The sequence below is a fragment of the Opisthocomus hoazin genome, chromosome W (assembly GCF_030867145.1).
Source record: "Opisthocomus hoazin isolate bOpiHoa1 chromosome W, bOpiHoa1.hap1, whole genome shotgun sequence".
Taxonomy (NCBI): domain Eukaryota; kingdom Metazoa; phylum Chordata; class Aves; order Opisthocomiformes; family Opisthocomidae; genus Opisthocomus; species Opisthocomus hoazin.
In genome coordinates, this window is record NC_134453.1 from 19584786 (window position 1) to 19608988 (window position 24203).

General features: G+C 49.9%; 1 protein-coding gene across 7 annotated transcripts in view; it reads left to right on the forward strand.

Annotated features, from left to right (window-relative positions):
* The window catches only part of LOC104335576 (CBP80/20-dependent translation initiation factor), a 176053-nt gene that overhangs the window by 38781 nt on the left and 113069 nt on the right, over window positions 1-24203 (forward strand). For 3 of the 7 annotated variants that reach the window (XM_075446638.1, XM_075446637.1, XM_075446639.1), the window contains exons 3-4: window positions 4592-4675; window positions 15393-15515. The exons of 1 other annotated variant lie outside the window; for it this stretch is intronic. In XM_075446638.1, coding sequence (XP_075302753.1) covers window positions 4592-4675; window positions 15393-15515 — 207 coding nt within the window. The remainder of the gene's footprint in view (window positions 1-4591; window positions 4676-15392; window positions 15516-24203) is intronic. 3 more of the 7 variants (XM_075446643.1, XM_075446641.1, XM_075446640.1) reach the window with 2 other exon arrangements.

A 24203-nucleotide genomic window follows, 5' to 3' on the forward strand; every position in this document is an offset into this window, starting at 1 on the left:
GAAATGAAACCTCCTGAACCATGGTGTGCCAGATGCGTGCTGAAGATGTGAACTGCCGAACGGATAAGGAGCCCGTGGTGCAAGGGGTAGTGAACTCCAGTCCGTGCCCTTGGGCTTGTAAGGCTGCCATGATCTTCCGTTTGTGATAGAGGTGCTTTCCTACCCCGCCGGGATCCTACTAGGATACAATATTTCGGTTAGAGGCCACTTACATACTGGTCATGAGGATAAAATAAGAATAAGAAGGCTGAAGGGTCGTAAGGGTAAGAGTATGGCCATGATTAGACAGCTGAGATGTGTGTGAGCTGCTGGAGGGGTCTGCTGCTCTGATTTGGGTCTTTGTCTCTTTATATGAGGTGCAAGGGAGACTGATCCTGGGCAGAGATCCCCAGGCCACTTCGCATTAAGTCTTAATGTTAGCTTAATGACTAATGAGAGTGCATGGCAAAGCCAGGCTGGGGGTATGATGCTTGGGAGAAGGGCAGAGTCCAGGCTGGGTTTCTCAAGGACTGTGACCTCCTCCAGCATGCAGAGAAGTTTTGTTGCAGATCGTTTTGTCTCTTGTTTCATGCTCAAGTCTATTAATTGCTTACAAATGAGGTTCTGCCTCCCTAAGCCTTTGTTTTTCCTTTAAACTGGGAGGAGTTGTTGGGGCAACGAGGTCAAGGTGCTCTCCTGCCAGTTGCCAGTGGTGCCTGCTTCTCCTGTCCCCTGCCCTGTGCACCCCAGCATGCAAAAACCAATGTCTCCAAGTTCAGCAGGGAGGAGCTTGCTTTTCTAGGTGAACCTCATGAAGTTCCACAAGGCCAAGTGCAAGGTCCTGCACCTGGGTCGGGACAATGCCCAGTATCAGCACAGAATGGGGGATGGATAGGTTGGGAGCAGCCCTTCGGAAAAGGACTTGGGGACACCAGTGGGTGACAAATTCAACATGAGCTGGCAATGTGCGCATGCAGCCCAGAACGCCAAGCATATCCTTGGTTGCATCACAAGCAGCGTGGCCAGCAGGTCGAGGGAGGTGATTCTCCTGCTCTACTCCCGGAGACCTCACCTGGAGTCCTGCATCTAGCTCTAGGGTCCCCTGTTCACGAAAGACGTGGACCTGCTGGAGTGAGTCCAGAGGAGGCCATGGACATGGTCAGAGAGCTGGAACACCTCTCCTGTGAGGAAAGGCTGAGAGAGTTGTGGCTGTTCAGCCTGGAGAAGAGAAGGCTCTGGGGAGACCTTAGAGCAGCCTTGCAATATGTAAAGGGAGCTTATAAAAAGACTGCGAGAGACTTTGTACCAAGGCCTGGAGTGACAGTACAAGGGGCAATGGTCTTAAACTGAGCAAGAGTAGATGTAGATTGGACATAAGGAAGAAATTCTTCACTCTGAGGGTGGTGAGGCACTGGAACACGTTGCCCAAAAAAGTTGATGCCCCCTCCCTGGCAGTGTTCAAGGCCAGTTTGGACAGGGCTTTGAGCACCCTGGTCTGGTGGAAGGTGTCCCTGCTGATGGCAGGGGGGTTGGAACCAGATGAGGTTGCAGCCTTGAGGAGAAGGACTTGGGGTTACTGGTGGATGAGAAGCTCAACATGAGCCGGGAATGTGCACTTGCAGCCCAGAAAGCCAACCGTGTCCTGGGCTGCATCAAGAGAAGCATGGCCAGCAGGTCGAGAGAGGGGATTCTGCCCCTTTACTCCGCTCTCGTGAGACCCCACCTGGAGTCCTGCGTCCAGCTCTGGAGCCCCCAAGACAAGAAGGACGTGGATGTGTTGGAGCGGGTCCAGAGGAGGGCCACGAAGATGATCAGAGGGCTGGAGTACCTCTCCTATGAGGACAGGCTGAGGGAGCTGGGGCTGTTCAGCCTGGAGAAGAGAAGGCTCCGGGGTGACCTTAGAGCAGCTGCCAGTGCCTGAAGGGGCCTACAGGAAGGATGGAGAGGGGCTTTTCTCAAGGGTGTGTAGTGACAGGACAAGGGGGAACGGCTCTAAACTAAAAGAGGGCAGATTTAGATTAGAGATTAGGAAGCAATTCTTCCCCATGACGGTGGTGAGGCCCTGGCCCAGGTTGCCCAGAGAAGCTGTGGCTGCCCCCTCCCTGGCAGTGTTCAAGGCCAGGTTGGATGGAGCTCTGAGCACCCTGGTCTGGTGGAAGGTGTCCCTGCTGATGGCAGGGGGGTTGGAACCAGATGATCTTCAAGGTGCCTTCCAACCCAAACCATTCCATGATTCTGTGACAATAGCTGCTAATTCTTGTGGCAGCCCATGTACAATTTTTGCATTAAGATCCTTGGTTGCCACAACCAAATCTGTCTTCCGGTCGTGGAGATGGGATTTTAACTTCTCTCCGTTGCCTGCCCTGAAAAATAGGAGCTGCTGGGTTTTTTTATGACAGTGCTAGGGATGCTGTCTTTAAAGATGGTCAGGTTTCATTTGCAGTGAAAAATGAATAATAATGAAAGAACTGAAGGTTGAACCCTTTAATTAGGCCTCTTTTAGTGGCATCTCAAATTAAGCAGCTAAATGTGGTTGTACCCCAGACCGTTGGTGTCTGCAGGGAATTACAATTTCTGTGTGAAACTTCAGGAAAATGCAGTATTTCATATTTTTAGGGCTCTATGTGGGACAAGAAGTGAGGATGGGCTTTTACATAGGTCACCTGCTTTTATCTAGCCATGTCTTAAGGGATGCCTTAGGAAGGAATTACCGGTTGTCTCCCAAAGATGTTCGTTTTCCCACCTTGTACCCCAAATTTGTATAAGAAATAACCAGGAATTTTTATTTCTGGTTTTCTTTTTCTGATCACTTCTTATCAAAGCAAGCAGTAAGCACTCACGTATCCTGTGGCTGGCTGGAGTAACCCTGGTGGAAGCCAGCCTGATTGAAGGAGACACATTCCCTCTTGAGAGCTGGGGGAAAAAGGGTGGGTTTATGGTGAAGGCACTGGACTGAGACCAAGAAAATTCTTTTTAACTGCAAGGTTTGCCAGCAACTTAATCTTTAACTTTGGGCAAGTTACTTAAGCTCTCTGCGGTTCGTTTCCTTGTGGCTGTAATAATGTTTTTGCTGCCTGAGAGAGGAGAATTCCACTCGCCCATGTGTGTGAGATGCTCAGATGGTACCACATCCCCAGATAACTGCTCTCCGTGCTGGGGGAAGGAAGGAAAGGCACGTTGTACGCTGCTTCATCCTCCTCGCCGCTCTCATAGGAGCTGAATCTATCACCAGCCTAGAGAATCCCAAAGCGTGGATGTTCCCGTGGTGGGGATGTCTCCAACCTTGCTTCCATCAGGGAAAAGAGGAAAGTCAGAGGGGAAAATACAATTTTATTTATCTGTGGACATAATAATGGGTGAGCTGTAGCTTGTGAGACCTTTCCAGGCACATGGTTGCACTCCAGATTGTTGAAGGAGATAGGCATAGGTCTAGTAGAAGGCTCTCAAGCATGATAGCATCATGAGCTTCTCCAGGTAGATCAGCAGAAGTGGCAGGAGAGCAATGGGCAGCTCGTTAAAGAGCTCATTAAAGGCAAGGCTGGTTTTCTCATCATATTGAGCTAGCATGGGCTCTCCAATGAGGGCAGAGCTGTGCGGGGACAGTGAGCTGCTCTAGTGGTGGCTCTTCCTCTTATTTGTGGTCACATCCATACTTGTCAAGAAGCTCTTGGGTAGTTGGTCTTTATACGGTATTGAATTTTCATTTTTGTTGGTACATCAGCCTTGGTGATGGCATCCAAACGGTGAGTGCCTCTGGAGCAGCCAAGTGCTTCCAGGAGGAAAGACCTCAGAAATGGAACTGGTCACCAAGGTTCAGTCTCAACTTGGCAGGGGGCAACAAGGTGACTTAAAGATTTAGCAGCATCTTTTATGTTAGTTTGCTTGATTATTTTTTTTTAACTCCACTAGGATGCAACCCTTCATTTCTTTGAGGGGGGAAAAAACCCCTCCAAATGACCCCAAATTGAATTATTTTGGTGGAGGCACCTTGCTCTCAAACCTTGGGGGAAACAGTAGGTCATATTCCAGAGCTCCCGGTCCTGCTGACCTCCCGCTATGGCTGGGAAGTCCCCGACGTCCATGTCCTTCATCATGGGGCGAAGCTCGTGGGGCAGCAGGGCTGCCATCCAGGCTGCACATCACAGCTGCGGCATACGGCAGTGGCCAAACCTGCCGCTTTGAGCTCTCTTTTCTGCTTTGTTTCAAATAAAAACACAGGGTTTTGGCAGCTCAGGACTCCTGTCTGTCCCTGAAGCAGAGTTGGGAAAAGCAGAAAATTCCATGGAAAAGAGTATTCAAGTCAAGCTATCCTGGTGCCTACCATGCGCTTGAGTTACCAAACACCGTTGGAGTCTGCAAGGCAATACTGGGGATGGTTTTTATTGCAAAGCATCATTTCAGATGCTTTCCTGCATCTTCCATCTGCTCACTGCTGGCAGGTGGACCATTTCTGAGCCAAAGCCTTTGGGATCGTCCTCAAAAAGAGGGGGGCCGCACGCATACGGTGATGCCTGTGGCCGGACGGTGTTTGCTGTGCGCTGTGGACTGACACAGCAGTTTTCCCCAGCCCGGCTATTATTTTACACAATCCCTTTTTTTATCCCTTTTACAGTGGACGGCAGATTGTAGCGCGCAGCTCGATGGCAGCTGCTCCCCATCCCGAGGGAAGGGCCCGTCATCTCATGAACACAATCAGGTAGGGGTTGTGTTTAGATCTTCCTCACCAAACCTTTGCTTTTTGTTCTTGTCCTGCCTCGTCTGGCAGCGCGGAGCCTGCCCGTGCTGCCAGCTTTCCCATGGAAGGGGAGACGTGTCCCGCTGCTCGCCCGCTGAAAGCTTGCTCCCACCGAAACTGTGGGAGATGGGCATCATCCCAACATGCGGATGGATGCTTTCACCAGGAGCTAATTGCTTGGTGATAAAGAGGAAGAAATACGGAGTGTCCCATTTATTCCTGAAGAACTCCTTGTTACAACCTGTACAAGGGACCTGTTTGGACCATGGAAGCTGACTTGAAAGTCCAAGATGTAGCTGAGATGAGGGAGCTTTGTGGAGCTTTGGTTGTGTGTCTGCTGGGGTGATAGGTGCAGCACCAGGGTGGTGTTGCAGGGAAGGGGATTAAATAGCTGAGAGGGTGAACTGGGAGAAGCAAAACTGGACGTGCTGGGAGCCTGTGTTGGGTTTGCAATGACAGAAGCCAGGTGGGAGTCAGTTTTGGTGGTTGTACATGGTGTGTACCTCAGTGGAGAGTACCAAGTGCTGCTGACATCACTGGAGGTGGCTGTCCCTCCTCTGTGAGGGCACCAGCATGACGGGTTGGATAGGGTGGAGGCGTGGGTTTGACCGTTGTCACCTGGTTGAGGAGCTGCTGTGCGACCATCAGCTCAGTAAGAGCAGTGTTTGCCCAAGGAGATATGAGACCGAGCCAGCTGCAGGGAAGGGTGAAGCGTTATTTGCAGGTGCTGTGACTGGTGGATGTCCCACCTGGAGAAGAGGCTTCAAGCTGGTGGTTTTGGTGCTCTTGCCTTGCTTGATGTCCTCCAGGCTTCAGTCCCATGCATGGGATCCGTGAGGAGAAGCCCGAGAGCCCCTTGGAGGGTGGTACAAGAGGCCGTGCCCATCTGAGCAGTGCATATTGCAGCTCCCGCATCCCATTTTGTGCACGGTTTCTTCCCACACGGAGCCGTGCTGGAAGCCGCTTGGCTGCGGGATGGGGGCTCACGCGTCCCCTCCCTGCCGTGTGCCTGGACGCAAGGATGTGGGGAACATCTTTACACACACCTGCACACAACAAAGACAAGACCTTGCTGTGTGGGAAGGTGCGTGCTGTATGGAGACGTGGCTTCAGATGAGCCTCTGAAGGTGCTGGACGGAATGGTGGATTTAATTCATGGCAGCTTTGATCTGCTCCGAAATATTCGGCAGCAAAACCTCGGCCGGGCTCCCTCCCGGCATCACAGCTGGCCATTTGGAATTCAGCTGGGAGGCCGGCTGTTTCCATCGATCCTCCTTGGGTTTCTCGGGGTGTGTTTTTCCTTGGGGGAGAAGGCCCCTGGCTCTCCACCCAAGGGCTCGGCTGACGCGCTGGGTACCACAGGAAGATGCAGGAGTTGTGCATGAGCGATGCTTTCCTGACTTCAGTCAACACCACCCTGACATCTTCCACCTACCTTGTGCCATGCTCTCTTTTGTTTCAACTTGTCGGGGGTTTTTTATTGTTGTTTTTTTTTTTTTTTCTCTCCTGGGCATTAAACCTGCTTGATCTCCGCCAGCACAGAGCTTGTTTTCTATGCACAACTCACATTCACTGATGCCCAAGCTGTTTTCCCTGCATTTGGGCTCTCTCCCACCCTGCAGCAGAGCTCATAATTATCTCTCTCCACGTTGGGCTTCCTTTAACAGCAAGTAACAAATTTGCCTTGGCACTGAAGAGGACCTGCAAGCTATTGTTCTTCTGTCCAGGCAAGCGTTGCTCTTGCTGTTGCCAATACACGAGTGAAACGCCGCTGGCGAGGACTGGATTCAGTTTATTACTGTTTCCGGCTGTTGATTTTTCACTAGTAGCTTTAAACATTAAGAAAAAAATAAAAATCATTAATAAGGTGTTCATCTTAAATTATCAATCAGTCTTCAAACCTGCTAAGCAAAAAGCTGGGTAGTTATTTCCCAAGGGATGTTAAGGGTGGTGTTTTGCGATTTTCTATGGATTTTGAGGGGTTTGGTTGGAAAATCAAATTCCTGTTTTTCCTATTTTATTTCCAGCTGAGATTTCTGCATTGCCACTCATGCAATACGCACTGGTCTTAGTTGAAAAAATACTTGGATGTGAGATTTCTGCTGGCTTCAGCTGCTGTGAAAATGGGGGTTGTGTATCGGTGACCGCGATATTCTGCACGCATTTCTACCCTGACGATCAGAAAGGGCATTTATATGGAAATCCAGGTTAGTGCTGAAAAGATATTCAGCATCTGGTTCCTTTTCTGCGAGGGCAGGGTAGTCCAGGGCCACATTTTCAGAAGTACTTGGCTTCCTGAAGGTTACAGGGGAGCCTAGAGTGAAGCTGACTTTCTCATGCTTGAAAATCCCCCTCTGCACCCCTGAATACCTGATGCCTTTGAAATTCTCATCTCTAGGACCCAGCAAGGTTAAGGCAAATAAAAGAAAGATTTTTTTTTTGTCTATAAGTGTATTTTGTATTTATATAGACATTTATATATATGTGTATATAAGCATGTGTATATAAGGATGTTGTGTAAGTGTGGGGCTGAGAGCAATTCCTGGATAATGTGCAATTTAAGGGTAATAATAAGGCGTCTTGATGCAGCCTGCAGTCCAGGATATTCCTAAATTGCTGTTTTTCCAACCTTGTTGGGTATCTCTAGGAAACACCACCTCATACTTGCCCGGCTCTTGCACTCGTTGGTGAGACCCCTGCTTAGCAGCTGCAAGAGACGATTTAGGGGTCAACGCCCATAGATTGTCCCTTGTGCATCCAGCACAAAGCAGCGGCTTAAAAGTGGAGAAAATTCCCCCTGGAAACCTTTTACTCTGTTTTTTTCCAGCTCTCTGAGCAAGGTGGGTGTGAGAAGACAGTTTGCTCATGGAAGATCTCATGACATACATTTTGTGAACTCCTGGCATGCTGAGTAAATCCTGGGTTCATAATTATATTCAGCTCATCTATAATTCTCCTTGTTTCCTACTGTGAGCGTGTTCGTTTGCTGCATGGCGTGGCCGTGCTCTGCTAAGCCCCGCTGCATTTGAGCGATACCCCGTGGAAGGTCTGGGGTGAAGACCACTCCATCGATGTGCACAAGATACTATCTGAGCACCATATTGCCTCTAGAAATAAGGAAAGTTTAGATAATGGAATAATGTTACATCTTTTTATGTTTGGTTGTTTTTCTTTTTTTCTGAAAAGATCCAGTGGGAAGATTTTATTTGCATTCCCCTTGTGAGGCTGTTGCAAGTAGGAAGCTCTTTGATGTATTTCTGAGAGCAATTCATTAAGTAGAAGACTTCTGGTATGATATGTGTTTAGAGAGCCAGCAGAGCTCTTGGTACATGAAAGGCCTGGCACCAGCTCCATCCCAGGCTCCCTGTGTGGAAAAGGCATTAACAAAAACCAGAACGACTCTGCGGGTTTGTCCCGTTTCCCTAGGCAGTGGGAGAGGGAGAGCAGAAAATCCTCCTTCCTGGCCAAGTCCATCTCTTCCCCCATGGTGGCTGGCTGTCACCCATCGTCGCCAAGTGAAAGCTTGTGTTACTGGCAGTAAATGGGACTGCAGTTTATTTTACTGCCTATTTGCATGCGTGTCCATGTCCCACTGGCTGCAGCAGGGACTTGTTGCATGGTTGGGGACCTCAGAGGCTTCTCCAGTTGATGGTCATGTTGCCTGTCTACTGAGCAGTGAAGGAGCAGGCAGGGTGTGTGGATCACATCTGGATTATCCTACACCCTGCCAGTAGCACCTTTCTACTGTCCTCCCCGAGGAGCTGGTGGTGGTGGAGATGACTTGGTTTGCCTTCCTGTTAAGCCAGTAGAAACAGCAACATGCCTGTGGCAGGTGGAGGTGGTGGGTTTCCACTCTTGGGCGTTGGTTGGAGAGGACTAGCTGACTGGGGTCTAGAGCATCCCAAGGGCTGCGCTGACAAGTAAACAGCGTAAGATGTTGAGTGTCCTGCGCTGTTCTGTGATTCTATGATTCTGTGCTTTGTGTCGTGCGAGCTCAAGACTGTAGGCAGAGGACATCTGAGCTGCCTGCATCTGGGGAAGCGCAGGCAGGGCAGGTGTCTTTGACCCCTGGGCGTGGGATGGGAGCAGAGCAGATCCGCTCAAACCTTTCAGGTCCCTCTTGCGTGTGTCTCACCTGAACCTCGAAACCCTCTCTGATGATGAGTGCTTGGCTTCCAACTGGATGAAGGCATGGCTGGAAAAGCTGCTGCATTGCCAAAGCAAAGGAATTGTAGGGTTGGGGCAGTTTGTGAAGGTTGTCTCTTGGGAAACGACAGATATCAATGCACAGTAGAACTTACTTTGGGTTCTCCACTTTCTATAAAACTGTCAGTGCAGATTTCTCTTGCGATTCCAGCAATTTTTTTTTGCAGACATCAGTGCTGCTGGGTGTCTGGGGTCAAACACAAGGAAATCCTCCCCGATGGATGCTGCAGAGGCAGGTGGCAAGGGATCACGGTCTCGGGCAGTGGCCACATCACTAGGTCCAGAGTTGGACTGAGGCTCCTGCGACCAGCACCACCATCATATAAACTTCTCAAGTTGGTGGTGAGGTCGTCTGCTTGTCAGCTTAAATCTGCTGACATCAGCAGGCAGCATGTCATGCCCCAAATCCTTGGCTAACCAGATCAGTGCTGGAGAGTGGGTGGGCGCTGCTTGCAAAGAGGCTGCCAGGATCTCCCAACCGAAGATGTAGTTTGCTTCCCCGTGCTGGTTAGGCAGCCCATGTCTGGCTTTAGTTGCCCATCCTTGGGTCCGGATCTGAAGTGCAGTGGTCTTCTTGCTCAGCAAAATGTGAGGGGTGATCCAGGGGCAGTTTGGGGTTCCCCATCTCGCCAACCCGCTTGTGTCAGTTTGTGAACTGAATTTGGTTGAGGTTGGCCACCATGCTGAAGACCTGTTGGGACAAGTGGGTGCTGATAGATCGTAGAATCATAGAATAGAATCATAGAATCATTAAGGTTGGAAAAGACCTCTAAGATCAAGTCCAACCATCAACCCAATACCACCATGCCTGCTAAGCCATGTCCTGAACTGCCATGTCTACATGTTTTTTGAACCCCTCCAGGGATGGGGACTCCACCACTGCCCTGGGCAGCCTGTTCTAATGCCTGACCACTCTTTCAGTAAAGAGATTTTTCCTAATATCCAACCTAAACCTCCCCTGATGCAACTTGAGGCCATAATGAGATGCTGCAGTCACCTTTGTCTCATTTCCAAAAGAAAAAGAGAAAGCGAAAGACAGGGAGTTACTCGGAGGCTTTGCCAATGAATACAGGTTGGTGTAGCCCTGCCTGACGGAGGAAGAAATTAAATCTTTAAGTGGGGTGACCTGCCCATGATCAAAGAGCAGCTCTGAGAAAAAGTCGCTTAATGGTTTTCTGCCTATAATTGCTGGGTGACACTGTCTCCGTGTAGTGAATGCAGCCCGGTCAGAGAGGACTGCTGAGAAAGAAATCAAGTCCTTTAGCTAATACATACGTTTAACTTTCTCTGGGGCTTCTGTTTGGGGTACACCTTGTGAAGCAGACACCTGCTTGGGTTTCTGAAGATCTGGGAGTGAAATGCTTTGCTGCCTGATTTAGGAGAACTGTTGCTGCTTACAGAGGATGGAGAAGGTGTCTTCTAGGCCTGGTGTCACTAGTGGCTCACGTGGGAGGACTTCTTGTCACCTTCAGTTTCCATTTGTGTAGAGCGGACAGAGTGATGACAGTGCCTACTGAAGGGAGAGCTTCCCACACTCTATTTTCGTGAAACTTGCAATAGCCAAGTTACCTTTGAGGTCTCCATACTTCTTCCAGATTTGGTTGAATAGGTCAACAAGTGCCAAAACTCTTGGCAGGGAAGGGGTGACATGAGCCATTTCCTCCGAGGCTCGGGCAGGGACTTGCTGCTGGGTTTCCATGGCACGTCTGAAGTTCTCAGTGCTGTTCAGAGTGCTCTCAGTTCTCCTTCTCGTCTTCATCCTTGTGTGTAAATGAGCTATCTAGCACATCCTTGGCTGACACGTCTCTTCCGATGTTGCCTGGAAGGAATACAACCACACGGGCTTGGCCCTTGCCTGGGGAGTCCAGAAAGATCTTGTAGGCTTAACCTCCTACTTCCAAGCCCATCAGGTCCTTTGGTCCTGTATTGCAGCACAGGTATAGGTAAAAAATTACTTTTCCTGGTGAGATAAGAGCTCGAAGCAATGTTTAGTGTCCCTTCTGCTGTGCCTTTACCAAAGCACTGATCAGGTACCATACCAGATTGGAGAGACCTGGGGGAGGTGGACGTGGACCTGGGGAGGGAAGGAGCAGAGCCAAAGCAGTTGGGTTTTCTGTGTGATTTTTTTATAAGGGTAAGTTTTCTGTTTTTCCTACAGCTTTATGCAATACATTGAGAAGAAAGAAGCTGGAAATTTGTCCCTACTAAAATGTTTAATCTTATGTTTTTTCATAAGAGGTGCTTTTAAAATTAAAAATAATTGTTTTCATATAGATCATTACTTTTCCGTAGAAAAATTGGCGTGGTTGTTCTAGAAGAGGTCTAGAAGAGCAGGGAGGTTTGGCATTAAATACTTGGAGTCTGATGTCAAAATTCTGCGTAACTGCAAGATTTAGCTACAGCACATGAAATCCTCTGCTGCGGAATAACCTCAAAGAGGACCTTTTATGTGATAGCTGTCTTCTCTTCTGACCAGGATTAAGACTCAAAGCTTGGGAGTCATTTGAAGGACACCCCACAGCTTGGTCTAGGAAGCTTCTTGTAGGTGCTGTGGTGGAACAGCTAGTAATGCTGAGGGCTATCTCAGTGCCTCTTGTGTCCTGAGAAGTCCTCTAGCTTTCCATTGTCTTTCCTTTTCCTCTGGCCCACCTTGGGCTGTGAATGCTGTACGTTGAATTTTGAGATTTTTACCTACAATCGAATATGAATCCCATCAAGAATCCACTGATGACTTTGTGCCACTTAAGTGTTGTGGTATTGCCATGGTTGGTCTACACCTCTACTAACACAGCCAACTTCACCAATACCTGTTGTCACTCAGAGGAACCACGTAGGTGGTCCCCACGTTTATGGCCCATGCACTGGGGGAAGTTATCTCGTTTTTCTGCAAATGGGATTTTCAAACTTGCACTGAAGCAGCAGAAAGTATTAACTCTTGAGCTGGCAAAGGGAGCGGGATTAATTAGTTCATACCTCAAAGAGCTAGCTGAGAAGGTGAAAATTGCAGTGTAAGTGAAACATATGATTATTGCTAATTAAAATGCAAATGTTAGACTTGACAGCTAGTTTCCGAAGGTGGGTGGCTGGCAGTGTTAATGTGCACAAGCCTCGTTCCCAAGAGGGTGCAGAGCCTGGCCAGAAGGATTAGCATGGTTGAAAGCAGCTGCTGGGAATCAGTCTCTGGAGGGGGTGACGTTTCTCTCCAAGCCCCAGAGTGTGGCTCAGAGGTCCCATCTCCTGCTGATGAGCGTAGACCACGAATGGTAGGTGGAGGAGCCTAAATAACAGCTGGGAACAAGAGTTCAAGGGTTGTTTGGGGTGTTGGGACAGGCTAGGAGAGTCTTGGTCTTCCAAGGGCACAGCAGAGAGTAACGAGGCCAGATGATGGGGGATTAGGTTGGCAGGAGACAAGGGCATGGGATGGAGACCTTCGTGCCGTTACAGCTGTTTCTTCAGCTTTTGTTGGAGCTGCAGACAATTCTGTTCCTGCAACATGCCGCAGAGCCTCAGCTTTCTGCTGAAGTCCAGCTGCCTCTATGGGTTTGGGATGGTGTTTTTATGGTTTTTGCAATGATGCTGGTGGACAGTTTTTGTTGCTCGGTTGTTGTTTTTTAAGGAATGATCGTTACCTGCGTACTCTTGCCCACTCCTCCAGCAACACCCGTGAGGTTGGTGTGAGCTTTCCTGCTCCCACAGAAAGGCGATCTACAGAGAGGGTTTGTTTTCATAGAATCACAGATTCATAGAACGCTTAGGGTTGGAAGGGACCTTTAGAGGTCATCTAGCCCAACCCCCCTGCAGTGAGCGGGGACACCTTTAACTAGATCACGTTGCTCAAAGCCTCATCCAACTCGACCTTGAAGCATGAAGGGACTTTATATTAGAGGACGCAAAGCCACCAGAAATGTCTGGCAGAGTTTCTGGTGGACGTATTTCTGTTCTGTTGGAGATTTGAACCCCTGTCGGTACGGGAGCAGTAAAAAGTTGTTCATCTTTGGCAATTAGTCAGAAATTTAGGTAACATATTGAGCTTGGCTGTGCTGGTGAGTTTGAACATGAGTGTATTTAGGCCATACTTGGTTGGACTGTTTCAGCTTCAACAATTTTGAGTTCAACAATTTTTAGTTCAACACTTTTTATTTTAAAAATAATTTAATTTTAAACACAGAGATTAATAGAGCGTGATAAAGATAAGGAACATGAACAGGGAACAGACGCCAGGCCATGAGTTAGAGCCAGGAGACAAGCTGATTTAGTGAAAGTGGTAGCCACAATTTTTATCTAACTGGTTCATGCTGTATCTGCTGTCTTGTCTCAGTGAGCTTGGACGTTGGTGCATGGTGGTACCAATCTCCTCGTTTCTCACAAGGCTTTTATTGTGGCCAGCCACGTTTCTGGAATTTGCATAACCTCAGGTTGTCTCCAGGCAACCATGACCAGAAGTTGGGTCAACTGAATGTAACCGAACAGTGATGTTTGTTTTCAGTGTCTCTTTTAAAGCAAAGGGTACATATGTTGACTTGGGCCCGTTGTAGTATTTGGCACTGCAGTTTTTCATGCGGAGGTGAACAAGATGTCCAGTGTGTAGGATACAGTAAATTGGTAATTAATCCTTCAAACAGCTAGACAGTGAAGGTTCATTTCTTCCAACCGCTTTCTCAGTTGGTGCGCATCTTTCCCATGTCAAATGAGATTATTTCTCGCTTCTCAGGATGCCTTCAAGATTGGCTCTTCCCCAAGGCTTCCCAAAGTGGCCACCTGCCCGCGTCTCACAAGTGGCATCGATCAAATTTTTTTTCCCTCCACACCAATTTAAGAACTCTCTTAACTTTATGCCACTGGGTATTTCTCATCCATCGGGAGATTCAGGTCACGATGTGGTGAGGAGGGGAGAAAATGCTTTCTACTGTTGTTGTAACGTGGTGGGAATAAGCACAACCTCTCAAATTTCATCTATATGCAGCTTGAAAACCAGTTGACCTCCTCTATTGAAGTCAGTGCTGATTTTAGGCTATAGCAATCACAATGTGTTTGAGCTTGCTTGCGACTTGCTAGGTTTGAGCATAGAGAACATGCAGCTGGAACAAGGCAGAAACCAGTACTGACACGTTTTGCTTCCAGTCCCTGGTGTTGGGAAAATACTTACATGTTCCATCTGTGCTAAGGTCCATGCTGGACCACTGGGTAGCATCACCTTAGGTAGTTTACGGTCTGCTGTGCAGCATCTCCCTGCCCTGTCCAACCCAGGTGGCAGTGGTGGAGCTGGAACCTGGTCTGTGCCCCCAAATTAGCGACCTGGACTTGGCTGTCATGGGCAAAGAGGAGTTCACACCTTGCTTTGCCGGTGACTACTTATGGCTCTTGAAGGCCAAGGTGGCTCTGCCCTTGTCTTAGCCAGTGGCAGTGTCCGTAGAGACTCAGGTAGTCCTGCAAGGATGTCTGAGACATGAGAAGCCCTCTTCAAGTGTCAGCTCTCACACCAGCCCTGAAACACATGCTCCCCTTTGCTTTTCCCAGGTTTTCAGAGTACTTGGGAGAGTTGAATATTCTGCACTCTGTGCTCTCATGGTTTTTTTGATTGTCTTAGGTCACTTCAAAGGTCTTCCCCCAAGCTTCTGAGCAAAGCTTTTGGAGCAATTACCCTGACAATACCCACCTTTCTCCCCAAACACCTTGTGGTCTGTTTGGGTAGATAGGGCTGGTTGGGTGAGTTATTCTGGCTTTCACATGACTCATCTTGCCCTGAGGGCTGCCGACTGAACAAGAAACCTGCAGGTTGCTTGACAGCAGAACAAGTGTTAGGACAATAAAGAAGAACATTGGGAACAGCTCCATAATAAGCAAAAATAGTCATTTGTGTAATGTGTCTACTGGTGAACTCCAAGTAGTTTAGAATATGTGAGTAGCTGGATGCCAACAGTGGGCGAAGTAGAGGGAAAAACTGACTGAGAAGTTGATTTGGGCTTGGGAAGGTGATTGAGGATATAGAATCAAATCAAATAGAATAGAATAAAATAGACCATTTCAGTTGGAAGGGGCCTACAACGATCATCTAGCCCAACTGCCTGACTGGTTCAGGGCTGACCAGAAGTTAAAGCATGTCGTTAAGGGCATTGTCCAAATGTCCTTAAGCAGTTTTAGAGGATGTGGGGTTGCTGAATGTGCATAATTAATCCTCATGAAGATAGAGGAGGTAAGTATTATTTTTCCTCATGCCTCACTAGGGCGTTAGACACAAATCTTATCTTCATTGAAACCTCCCACAACATCATCCCTTTGCAAAGTGTAAATAGAACGTGTTAAAGGACTCCAAGAAAGCCCCAAAATCAGGGCGCTGGGCATGGGCATGGTTTTGTAGGTGCTTGCAGGTGTGGTCTGGGAGCTGGAGCTCTCCTGGCTCACAAGGTCAGTGGTTTTTGTGGGTGCGGGATGGCGTTGCCCTTGACTAAGGTGAGCTGTTTGTTGTTTCCAGGAAGAGTGGGATCACAGCAGCAGTGGGAGCGCAGGATCCTGGCCGGGGTCGGGCTCCAGGTGTGGGTCTGGATCCAGGTCTGGCAGCCGCGGGAGAAGCAGCCAGTTCAGGCAATCAACCAAGGTATAACTGGTAGCGACGTGCTGAAGTCATGTCCTTTGCTTGCTGTTTATTGGAGGCATCCTCCTAACGACGTGTTTTGTGTGTGTGTCTACACATAGGGTGTGAGTGCGTGTCAATTATGAAGGACACCTCAGAGACCTACTTAATTCACGCATAATGTATGACCTGGCTGCTGAAGGCTGTACTTGTCCTTCAGCCTCACAAAGTCTGTTGAGATGTACCGAGTGCCTTAATGTCGGGAAAGAAGTCCATAGTCAGCTGGTTTAGTGCAAAGGAAAGTAGTTTTTTTTTCTTTATTTGAAGTCTTGGAGTATTTTAATTTTGGGAAATTAAGAGATGCCTGTAATTATTTTTTGGCAAGTCTTCATAAGAAGTTGATGTATTGACGGAACACCACATAGATGGTATTAAATGGTGACCTTGAGTCCAGCTGCTTTCCATGAGAGCCGTCAACAGGGCTAGATGGGGAGTTACCTTCGTGCCTTGCAAAATACTTCAAGAATTTGCTTTTGATTTGGTTTTAGGTCCATTCCTTGAACTCAGACCGTGGGCTCTTCTGTGTGTTTTAGTCAGCCTCTGTCTTCTCCTCTTGGAGTTGCTCTACCTCTGCATGCATCAGCATTGGTTGTGCCAGGAGTAGAGGACGGATTCTGGGAGATTTGGGGCCAGTGGTCTGTTTTGGTTTCGGCTGCCGCCGGCAACAAAAGCGCCACGCGGCCGCCCCTCCCCCCGCCGGCGTGCGGAGGAGAATGGAAAGAAAGAGGCAGAAACTGGTGGGTCGGGATAAGGGCAGTTTAACAGAACAGCAAACAGAGGGAAAACAGGAACAACAATGACAGAGATAAGGAGAAAACACAACAAAAAAACAGACCCGCTCTCTCGGACCGCACCGGCGCCGCACGCTCCCCAGCCGCGAGAGAGCGTTCCCGCCGCGCCGCCCCCCCCCACCGGAACCCAGCGTGACGGCACATGGTATGGAATACCCGGCTCTGTTTGGCCAGGTGGGGTCAGCCCCCACCCCTCGGCTGTGCCCCTTCCTGGAGTCTGCTGTAAATTAACCCTGTCCTGGCCAAACCCAGGACATGATCCACCCCTTATTCCATACCATCTACGTCATGCCCAGGTCCCCCATTGTCCAGTTGATCACCACCACTTCTCCTGTCTCCAGATATCGTTCCCTTAGTCTATGGATCATCACTCTAAAGTGTCCGTTGAGTTCATTTAATCCATGACTTTGGGCTCCATCTGTCGCAATGGTCTTCCGTGGCAGGAGAGGTGATGTGTGGTGGTGGGTGGTCACTTGCTGCATCCGGAGCTCACGGCTGATGTATCTGGTGCGGCCCGTGCCCACAGTCTGCAGGAGATGTTGATCTTGATGAAGTTGCTCGATGCCAGTTGTTGAAAACCAGGTCCAGTCCCATCATCGCTGTGCTCTGCTAGGTTTTCATCAAAAAGTCCATCCTTCTTTAATCTGGACGATTCTTACTATGTTCCTACTGGTACAACATATAACAATTATAACAGTGATAACAGACAGTGACAGGGTTATTTAACAATTAACTTTATACAATTTATTTATGGACTATTCTCACCCAAAATCAAATCCCCATGAGGTACACATCGGACTTCTCCATCCTTCCGCATTACCCACCAGGTACACCCAGGTCCTTGAGCAAAAGCAATCCCGTGGACGGGCTTGCCTTTTCCCGAGGCAGGACTAACCCAGACTGTCTTCCCTAACATGTTCCGCATGTGCACTACGGGGACTTTATCCCCTTCTACGGGGCGCTGAGGTGTTGACTGGGCAGGACCAGCCCGGTTGGTGGATCCTCTGGTGTTAACCAACCAGGTGGCCTTTGCTAAATGAGTATCCCAGTTTTTGAAAGTCCCACCCCCCATTGCCCTCAAAGTGGTTTTTAGCAGCCCATTGTACCGCTCGATCTTTCCCGAGGCTGGTGCATGGTAGGGGATGTGATACACCCACTCCATACCGTGTTCTTTGGCCCAGGTGTCTATGAGGCTGTTGCGAAAGTGAGTCCCGTTGTCCGACTCGATTCTTTCAGGAGTGCCATGTCGCCACAGGACTTGTTTTTCCAGGCCCAGGATGGTATTCCGGGCGGTGGCATGGGGCACAGGGTAGGTTTCCAGCCATCCGGTGGTGGCCTCCACCATTGTGAGCACATAGCGCTTGCCTTGGCGGGTTTGTGGCAGTGTGATGTAGTCAATCTGCCAAGCCTCCCCATATTTATATTTTAGCCATCGTCCTCCATACCACTGAGGCTTTACCCGCTTGGCTTGCTTGATTGCAGCGCATGTTTCACATTCATGGATAACCTGTGCGATGGTGTCCATGGTCAAGTCCACCCCTCGGTCACGAGCCCATCTGTATGTCGCGTCTCTTCCTTGGTGGCCCGAGGTGTCATGGGCCCACCGAGCTATAAAGAGTTCACCCTTATGTTGCCAGTCCAGATCCACCTGAGCCACTTCAATCTTGGCAGCCTGATCCACCTGCTGGTTGTTTTGATGTTCCTCAGTGGCCCGACACTTAGGGACGTGGGCGTCCACGTGACGCACTTCTACAACCAACTGCTCCAGCCGGGCAGCAATATCTTGCCACAATGGGGCAGCCCAGATAGGTTTGCCTCTGCGCTGCCAGTTGTTCTTCTTCCATTGCTGCAGCCACCCCCACAAGGCATTGGCCACCATCCAGGAGTCGGTGTAAAGATAGAACACTGGCCACTTCTCTCGACTGGCAATCTCCAAAGCCAGCTGGATGGCTTTCACCTCTGCAAACTGGCTGGACTCCCCTTCTCCCTCGGCAGTTTCTGTGACTTGTCGTGTAGGGCTCCATACAGCAGCCTTCCACCTCCGCTGCTTCCCCACAATGCGACAGGACCCATCCGTGAACAGGGCATACTGTTTCTTATCTTCTGGCAGCTGGTTATACAGTGGGGCCTCTTCAGCACGTGTCACCTCCTCCTCTGGCGATGCTCCAAAATCTTTGCCTTCTGGCCAGTCCATGATTACCTCCAGAATTCCTGGGCGACTGGGGTTTCCCATTCGGGCGCGCTGGGTGATCAGCGCGACCCACTTACTCCACGTAGCATCGGTGGCATGATGCATAGAGGGGACCCTCTCTTTGAACATCCAGCCCAGGACTGGCAATCGTGGTGCCAGGAGGAGCTGTGCTTCAGTGCCGACCACTTTTGAAGCAGCTCAAACGCCTTCATATGCTGCCAGAATCTCTTTTTCAGTGGGAGTATAGCAGGCCTCGGATCCTTTGTATCCCCGGCTCCAGAACCCCAGGGGTCGACCTCGAGTCTCCCCTGGTGCTTTCTGCCAGAGATTCCAGGTTGGGCCATTCTCCCCGGCTGCGGTGTAGAGCACGTTTTTAACATCTTGCCCTGACCGGACTGGACCAAGGGCTACGGCATGAACTGTCTCCCGTTTAATCTGTTCAAATGCCTGTCGTTGCTCAGGGCCCCATTCAAAATCATTCTTCTTCTGGGTCACATGGTACAGAGGACTTACAGTCTGGCTGTAATTTGGGATGTGCATCCTCCAAAAACCCACAACACCCAGGAAGGCCTGTGCTTCCTTTTTGCTGGTTGGTGGAGACATAGCTGCTATTTTGTTGATGACATCCATTGGGATTTGACGGCGCCCATCCTGCCATTTTATCCCCAAAAACTGGATCTCTTGTGCAGGTCCCTTGACTTTACTTCGCTTAATGGCGAAACCGGCTTTCAGAAGGATCTGAACTATTTTCTCCCCTTTCTCAAAAACTTCCTCCGCGGTGTCACCCCATACAATGATGTCATCGATGTACTGCAGATGTTCTGGAGCTTCACCCTTTTCCAGTGCAGTCTGGATTAGTCCATGGCAAATGGTGGGACTGTGTTTCCACCCCTGGGGCAGTCGCTTCCAGGTGTACTGGATGCCCCTCCAGGTGAAAGCAAACTGTGGCCTGCACTCTGCTGCCAAAGGGATGGAGAAGAATGCATTAGCGATGTCAATTGTAGCATACCGCTTGGCTGCCTTTGACTCCAGCTGATCTTGAAGTTCTAGCATGTCTGGCACAGCAGCACTCAGCGGTGGTGTGACTTCATTCAGGCCACGGTAGTCTATTGTCAGTCTCCACTCTCCAGTAGATTTTCTCACTGGCCATATGGGACTATTAAAGGGTGAGCGAGTTTTGCTGATCACTCCTTGACTCTCCAGCTGGCAGATCAGCTGATGAATGGGGAGAAGGGAGTCTCGGTTGGTACGATACTGTCGCTGGTGCACCGTTGTGGTCGCGATGGGCACCTGTTGTTCTTCAACCCTCAGCAACCCCACAACGGAAGGATCCTCCGAGAGACCATGCAAAATGGACAGCTGTGTAATTTCTTCCGTCTCCACAGCAGCTATGCCAAAAGCCCACCGATACCCCTTTGGGTCCTTGAAATACCCTCTCCTAAGACAGTCTATCCCAAGGATGCACGGAGCCTCGGGGCCAGTCACAATGGGGTGCTTCTGCCACTCCTGCCCAGTGAGGCTCACTTCAGCCTCCAGTACACTCAGCTCTTGGGACCCCCCTGTCACTCCCGAAATGCAAATGGACTCTGACCCTTTGAACTCTGATGGCATTAAAGTACACTGTGCACCAGTGTCCACTAGAGCTTTCTACTCTTGTGGGTCTGACGTGCCAGGCCACCGAATCCACACCGTCTAATAAACGCGGTTGTCCCTTTCCTCCACCTGGCTGGAGGCAGGGCCCCTCTAATCCTGGTCAGAGAATTTGCTGCTCACCTGCTGTAAAAATGACTTGGAGGTCCCCTCCAGAGGATCGGAATCAAGGTCAAACTGTCTACCTGGCCTGGAGAGCTGACTGCTGGAAACTGGAGCGGCATTTTTCCTAACAGAATCCCCTTTGGTGATTGTTTTACCTCGCAACTCACGTACTCGTGCCTCTAGACTTGAGGTGGGTTTTCCATCCCACTTCTTCATGTCCTCTCCGTGGTCATGCAGGTAGAACCACAGGGTGCCCCGGGGTGTATAGCCTCTGTATTCCCTCTCCTGAGCAGAGGAACGCTTGCCCCTGATAGCTGAGATGCTGGCCCGCACAGGTGGGGAGTAGGACATATCCTCTTTGAATTGCTGGAACTGTTGGGACAATTTATTCACAGCTGAGACAAGGGAGGAAGAGAGACTTTCCTCATATTGCCGGAGTCTGACAGCCACCTCACCCACTGTTGGTGCGTCTTTACCTTTCCAGTTTACAACTGCCAGTGAGTTGGCATATGAGGATGGTGCGCTCCGCACAAACTTCCTCCACATGGATTGTGAGCACTGGACTTCATCTGGGTCTGTGGGTACCTGCTCATCGTCTGGTTCATTATAAACCAGCTCCCGCACAGCTAATTCCCTCAGGTACTGAATACCCCTTTCCATATTGGTCCACTTGCCAGGGTAGCATACAAAATCCTCACTGAAGGGGTACCTCTCCCTCACGCCTGACAGAAGTCTCCTCCAGAGGCTGAGGACTTGTTCCTTTTTCCCAATGGCCTTGTCAATGCCCCCATCCCTGGCCAGGGATCCCAGCTGCTTGGCTTCCTTGCCCTCTAATTCCAAGCTGCTGGCCCCGTTATCCCAGCACCGCAGCAGCCAGGTGGCAATGTGCTCGCCTGGGTGGCGGCTGAAATCTTTCTGCATGTCTCGCAGCTCGCCCAGGGACAGGGACCGGGTGATGATCTCTGTCTCTATCTCCTGTGATGACCCTGGCTCATTGTCATCCCTCCCGGAGCGATCTGCTCTCTTTGCGTCTTTCTTTAGTTTTACAGGGGCGACTGCTACCGGCACAGGTTGGTCACTGGGCTCAGTCACTGTGCCTGCAGCTGGAGTTGGGGCTGGAGCAGCTGCTGTGCCCACCGGGGAAACCGAGGCAGACCCTGCAGCTGTGGCAGCAGTGGTGCCGGTTGGGGGGGCTGTGACTGCCTGCTGGGCTGGAGGGGCTGCAGGGCCGGCTGGGGGGGCAGCGCCAGCCGCAGTGCCTGCCACTTCGCTTCCCCCCCCTTCCCCTTTAGGGCACTGAATCAGGTTGAACATGGCTCGGTAGGCGTGGGCCAGACCCCAGCACGTGGTGGTGATTTGTGTCTCTCTGGAGTTCCCAGGGTGGCAGCACACTTTTTGCAGGTACTTTACTAGTTTGTCCGGATCCTGTACTTCCTCAGGGGTGAGTTTAAAAAACACCGGTGGTGCCCACTGCCCTAGGTACTTGCCCATGCTGTCCCACACACCCAGCCACTCACAGCTATCCAGCCCCGGGGCAGGTCTCTGCACGATGTTCTTGACGACTTGTTTAACCCTAAACAAGACCCAAAACCCATTCAGTATTCAGGACAATAGGAGAGTGCTGGCCTGAGCATCCCACGGGTACTCGAAATTCTCAAAAGCCGTTAGAACTGGCCTGAAGGAAGGAGGGGGGGCGAAAGAGTGGGGGGAGGTAGCCCCTCCGGTTTTCCCCACAGATTGGGTTCGATTATTCACAAATTCTAAGACATAGGATCCGAGGTATGGAAATGACCGCAGTGCCGCATGCAAATACAAGCCTAATTTCATGCACAGTGATGTTATCATGTCATAAGTCGACATCGTACAGTACAGTAAAATCGTAATCCTGATTCTTTTCCATGCGATGATGAACAGCACCACAGGGAACAAGTACAGCAAGTACGGATTCAAAAACCACAGCCATCTGATGAAAGACAGAAACATTTTTACCGGCGACTATTTTAAGACAGAAAAATGCATATTAGAAAATTTAAGAAAATCTAAGAAAACAGTTTTAACACCCGCTGCTCAGCCCTGCCGTTATCCCTGCCCCACGCTTGGGCGCCAATTTTATGTTTTGGTTTCGGCTGCCGCCGGCAACAAAAGCGCCACGCGGCCGCCCCTCCCCCCGCCGCGGTGTGGAGGAGAATGGAAAGAAAGAGGCAGAAACCGGTGGGTCGGGATAAGGGCAGTTTAACAGAACAGCAAACAGAGGGAAACAGGAGCAACAACGATACAGATAAGGAGAAAACACGACAAAAAAACAGACCCACTCTCTCGGACCGCACCGGCGCCGCACGCTCCCCAGCCGCGAGAGAGAGTTCCCGCTGCGCCGCCCCCCCCCCACCGGAACCCAGCGTGACGTCACATGGTATGGAATACCCGGCTCTGTTTGGCCAGGTGGGGTCAGCCCCCACCCCTCGGCTGTGGCCCTTCCTGGAGTCCAGTGAAAATTAACCCTGTCCTGGCCAAACCCAGGACATGGTCAAAGTCCTGGTCCACTCATCCATCTCCTCCATCCTGGAGAATTTGGGGAAATAGTCTGTCCTCCTGAGCCGTGCTGTGGTGGGACCAGGACCTGCAGAACCGTGTCATTGCTGGAAAGTGATGGTCCTTTCTGGGAGGAGCGAGACTCAACATATCCCTTTTTCTTTGAGCAGGGATAATAACATCTTCCTCAAAATGTCTGTATTTTTGTTAGGAAAACTTGCAGTGTTCAACAAGAAAACTTTTTATCAGAGCCTTTTCAAGCAGTTTGGGATCTATCTATCTTTTTTAGTTTTTACCGAAGTACAGCCAGGGGTTGCAGGCAGCTGAGAAGGAGGAAAGGTGGGGGAATCTTCTCAAATGTATAACTGAAAAATGTTTAAGAACTAACAGATGACACAGGATAATCCCTGAATTTATACCACAGACTCAGCCGACCACTTGGCATTATTCTACATTAATGCTAAGCATAGTGATGAGCTAACACTGTTGCAGTCGTGCAACGAAGAGCATGATTTTGTGTTTGTCGTGGTTTGCTGGAGGATGGTAATGAGGAGTGGTGAGAGGAACCGGTGGGACGCTGAGCTGGGCTTTGAAAAGCTTCTGCATGCATGCAAATGCCGACTTTGTGGGGAATTTTCTGAAGCTGCATGCATGGGTGAACAGTCAAGAGTCCACGCGGCCAGTGGCGTGGTCCATCCCTGTGTTTGTGTGGGCAGCTACAGGGGCTGGGCGACGGTGGGTGGAGGTGGTGTGTGCTCACAGGGGCTGGAGGACAGAAGTTATGGACCTGCATTTAGACCATACCGGCTGTAGGATCTGCTTTACCGGATCTCTGATCTCTCTGAGTGTTGATGTTATTTTTGTCAATGTGTCTCTCGATCATCATTCCTAGTAGCTTAATTAATTTTCAGCAGTACTAACCCCTGTGCAGTGAAAATTATTATCTAAAGCTGAGGGTTGGGTCATTGGGAGCTTCAAGTTAAAACTGCTTCCGGTTCTAACTGCAGTCCTGGGGGAACTGACAGCAAATCACTTCTTTCCTTAAATACGTGCAATTTTTTTTTCCCCCCTGAACTTCAGAATTGACTTTTTGAAAGTCTTATTATTAAGTCTTGGTACTGTGCTGTGGGCATTTTAGTAAGCACCCTGCAGTACAGGCTCACTTGAGCAGCACGTGTGCTCCCTGCCTTGTGAGTTGAGACAGAAACCGGTTATAGACAGGTCATCGAAGACCAAAAGGACGTCTCAGAATGGCCATAATGACTCATGACTTAATGACAAGGTGTGTTATCGTTTGGCCCCGGCACCTGCTTTATGGAGTCTGGGTAATGTTTGGAACATCACCAAGAGATAATGGGGACATCGTCTAGGAGGACCAGGAGTTGC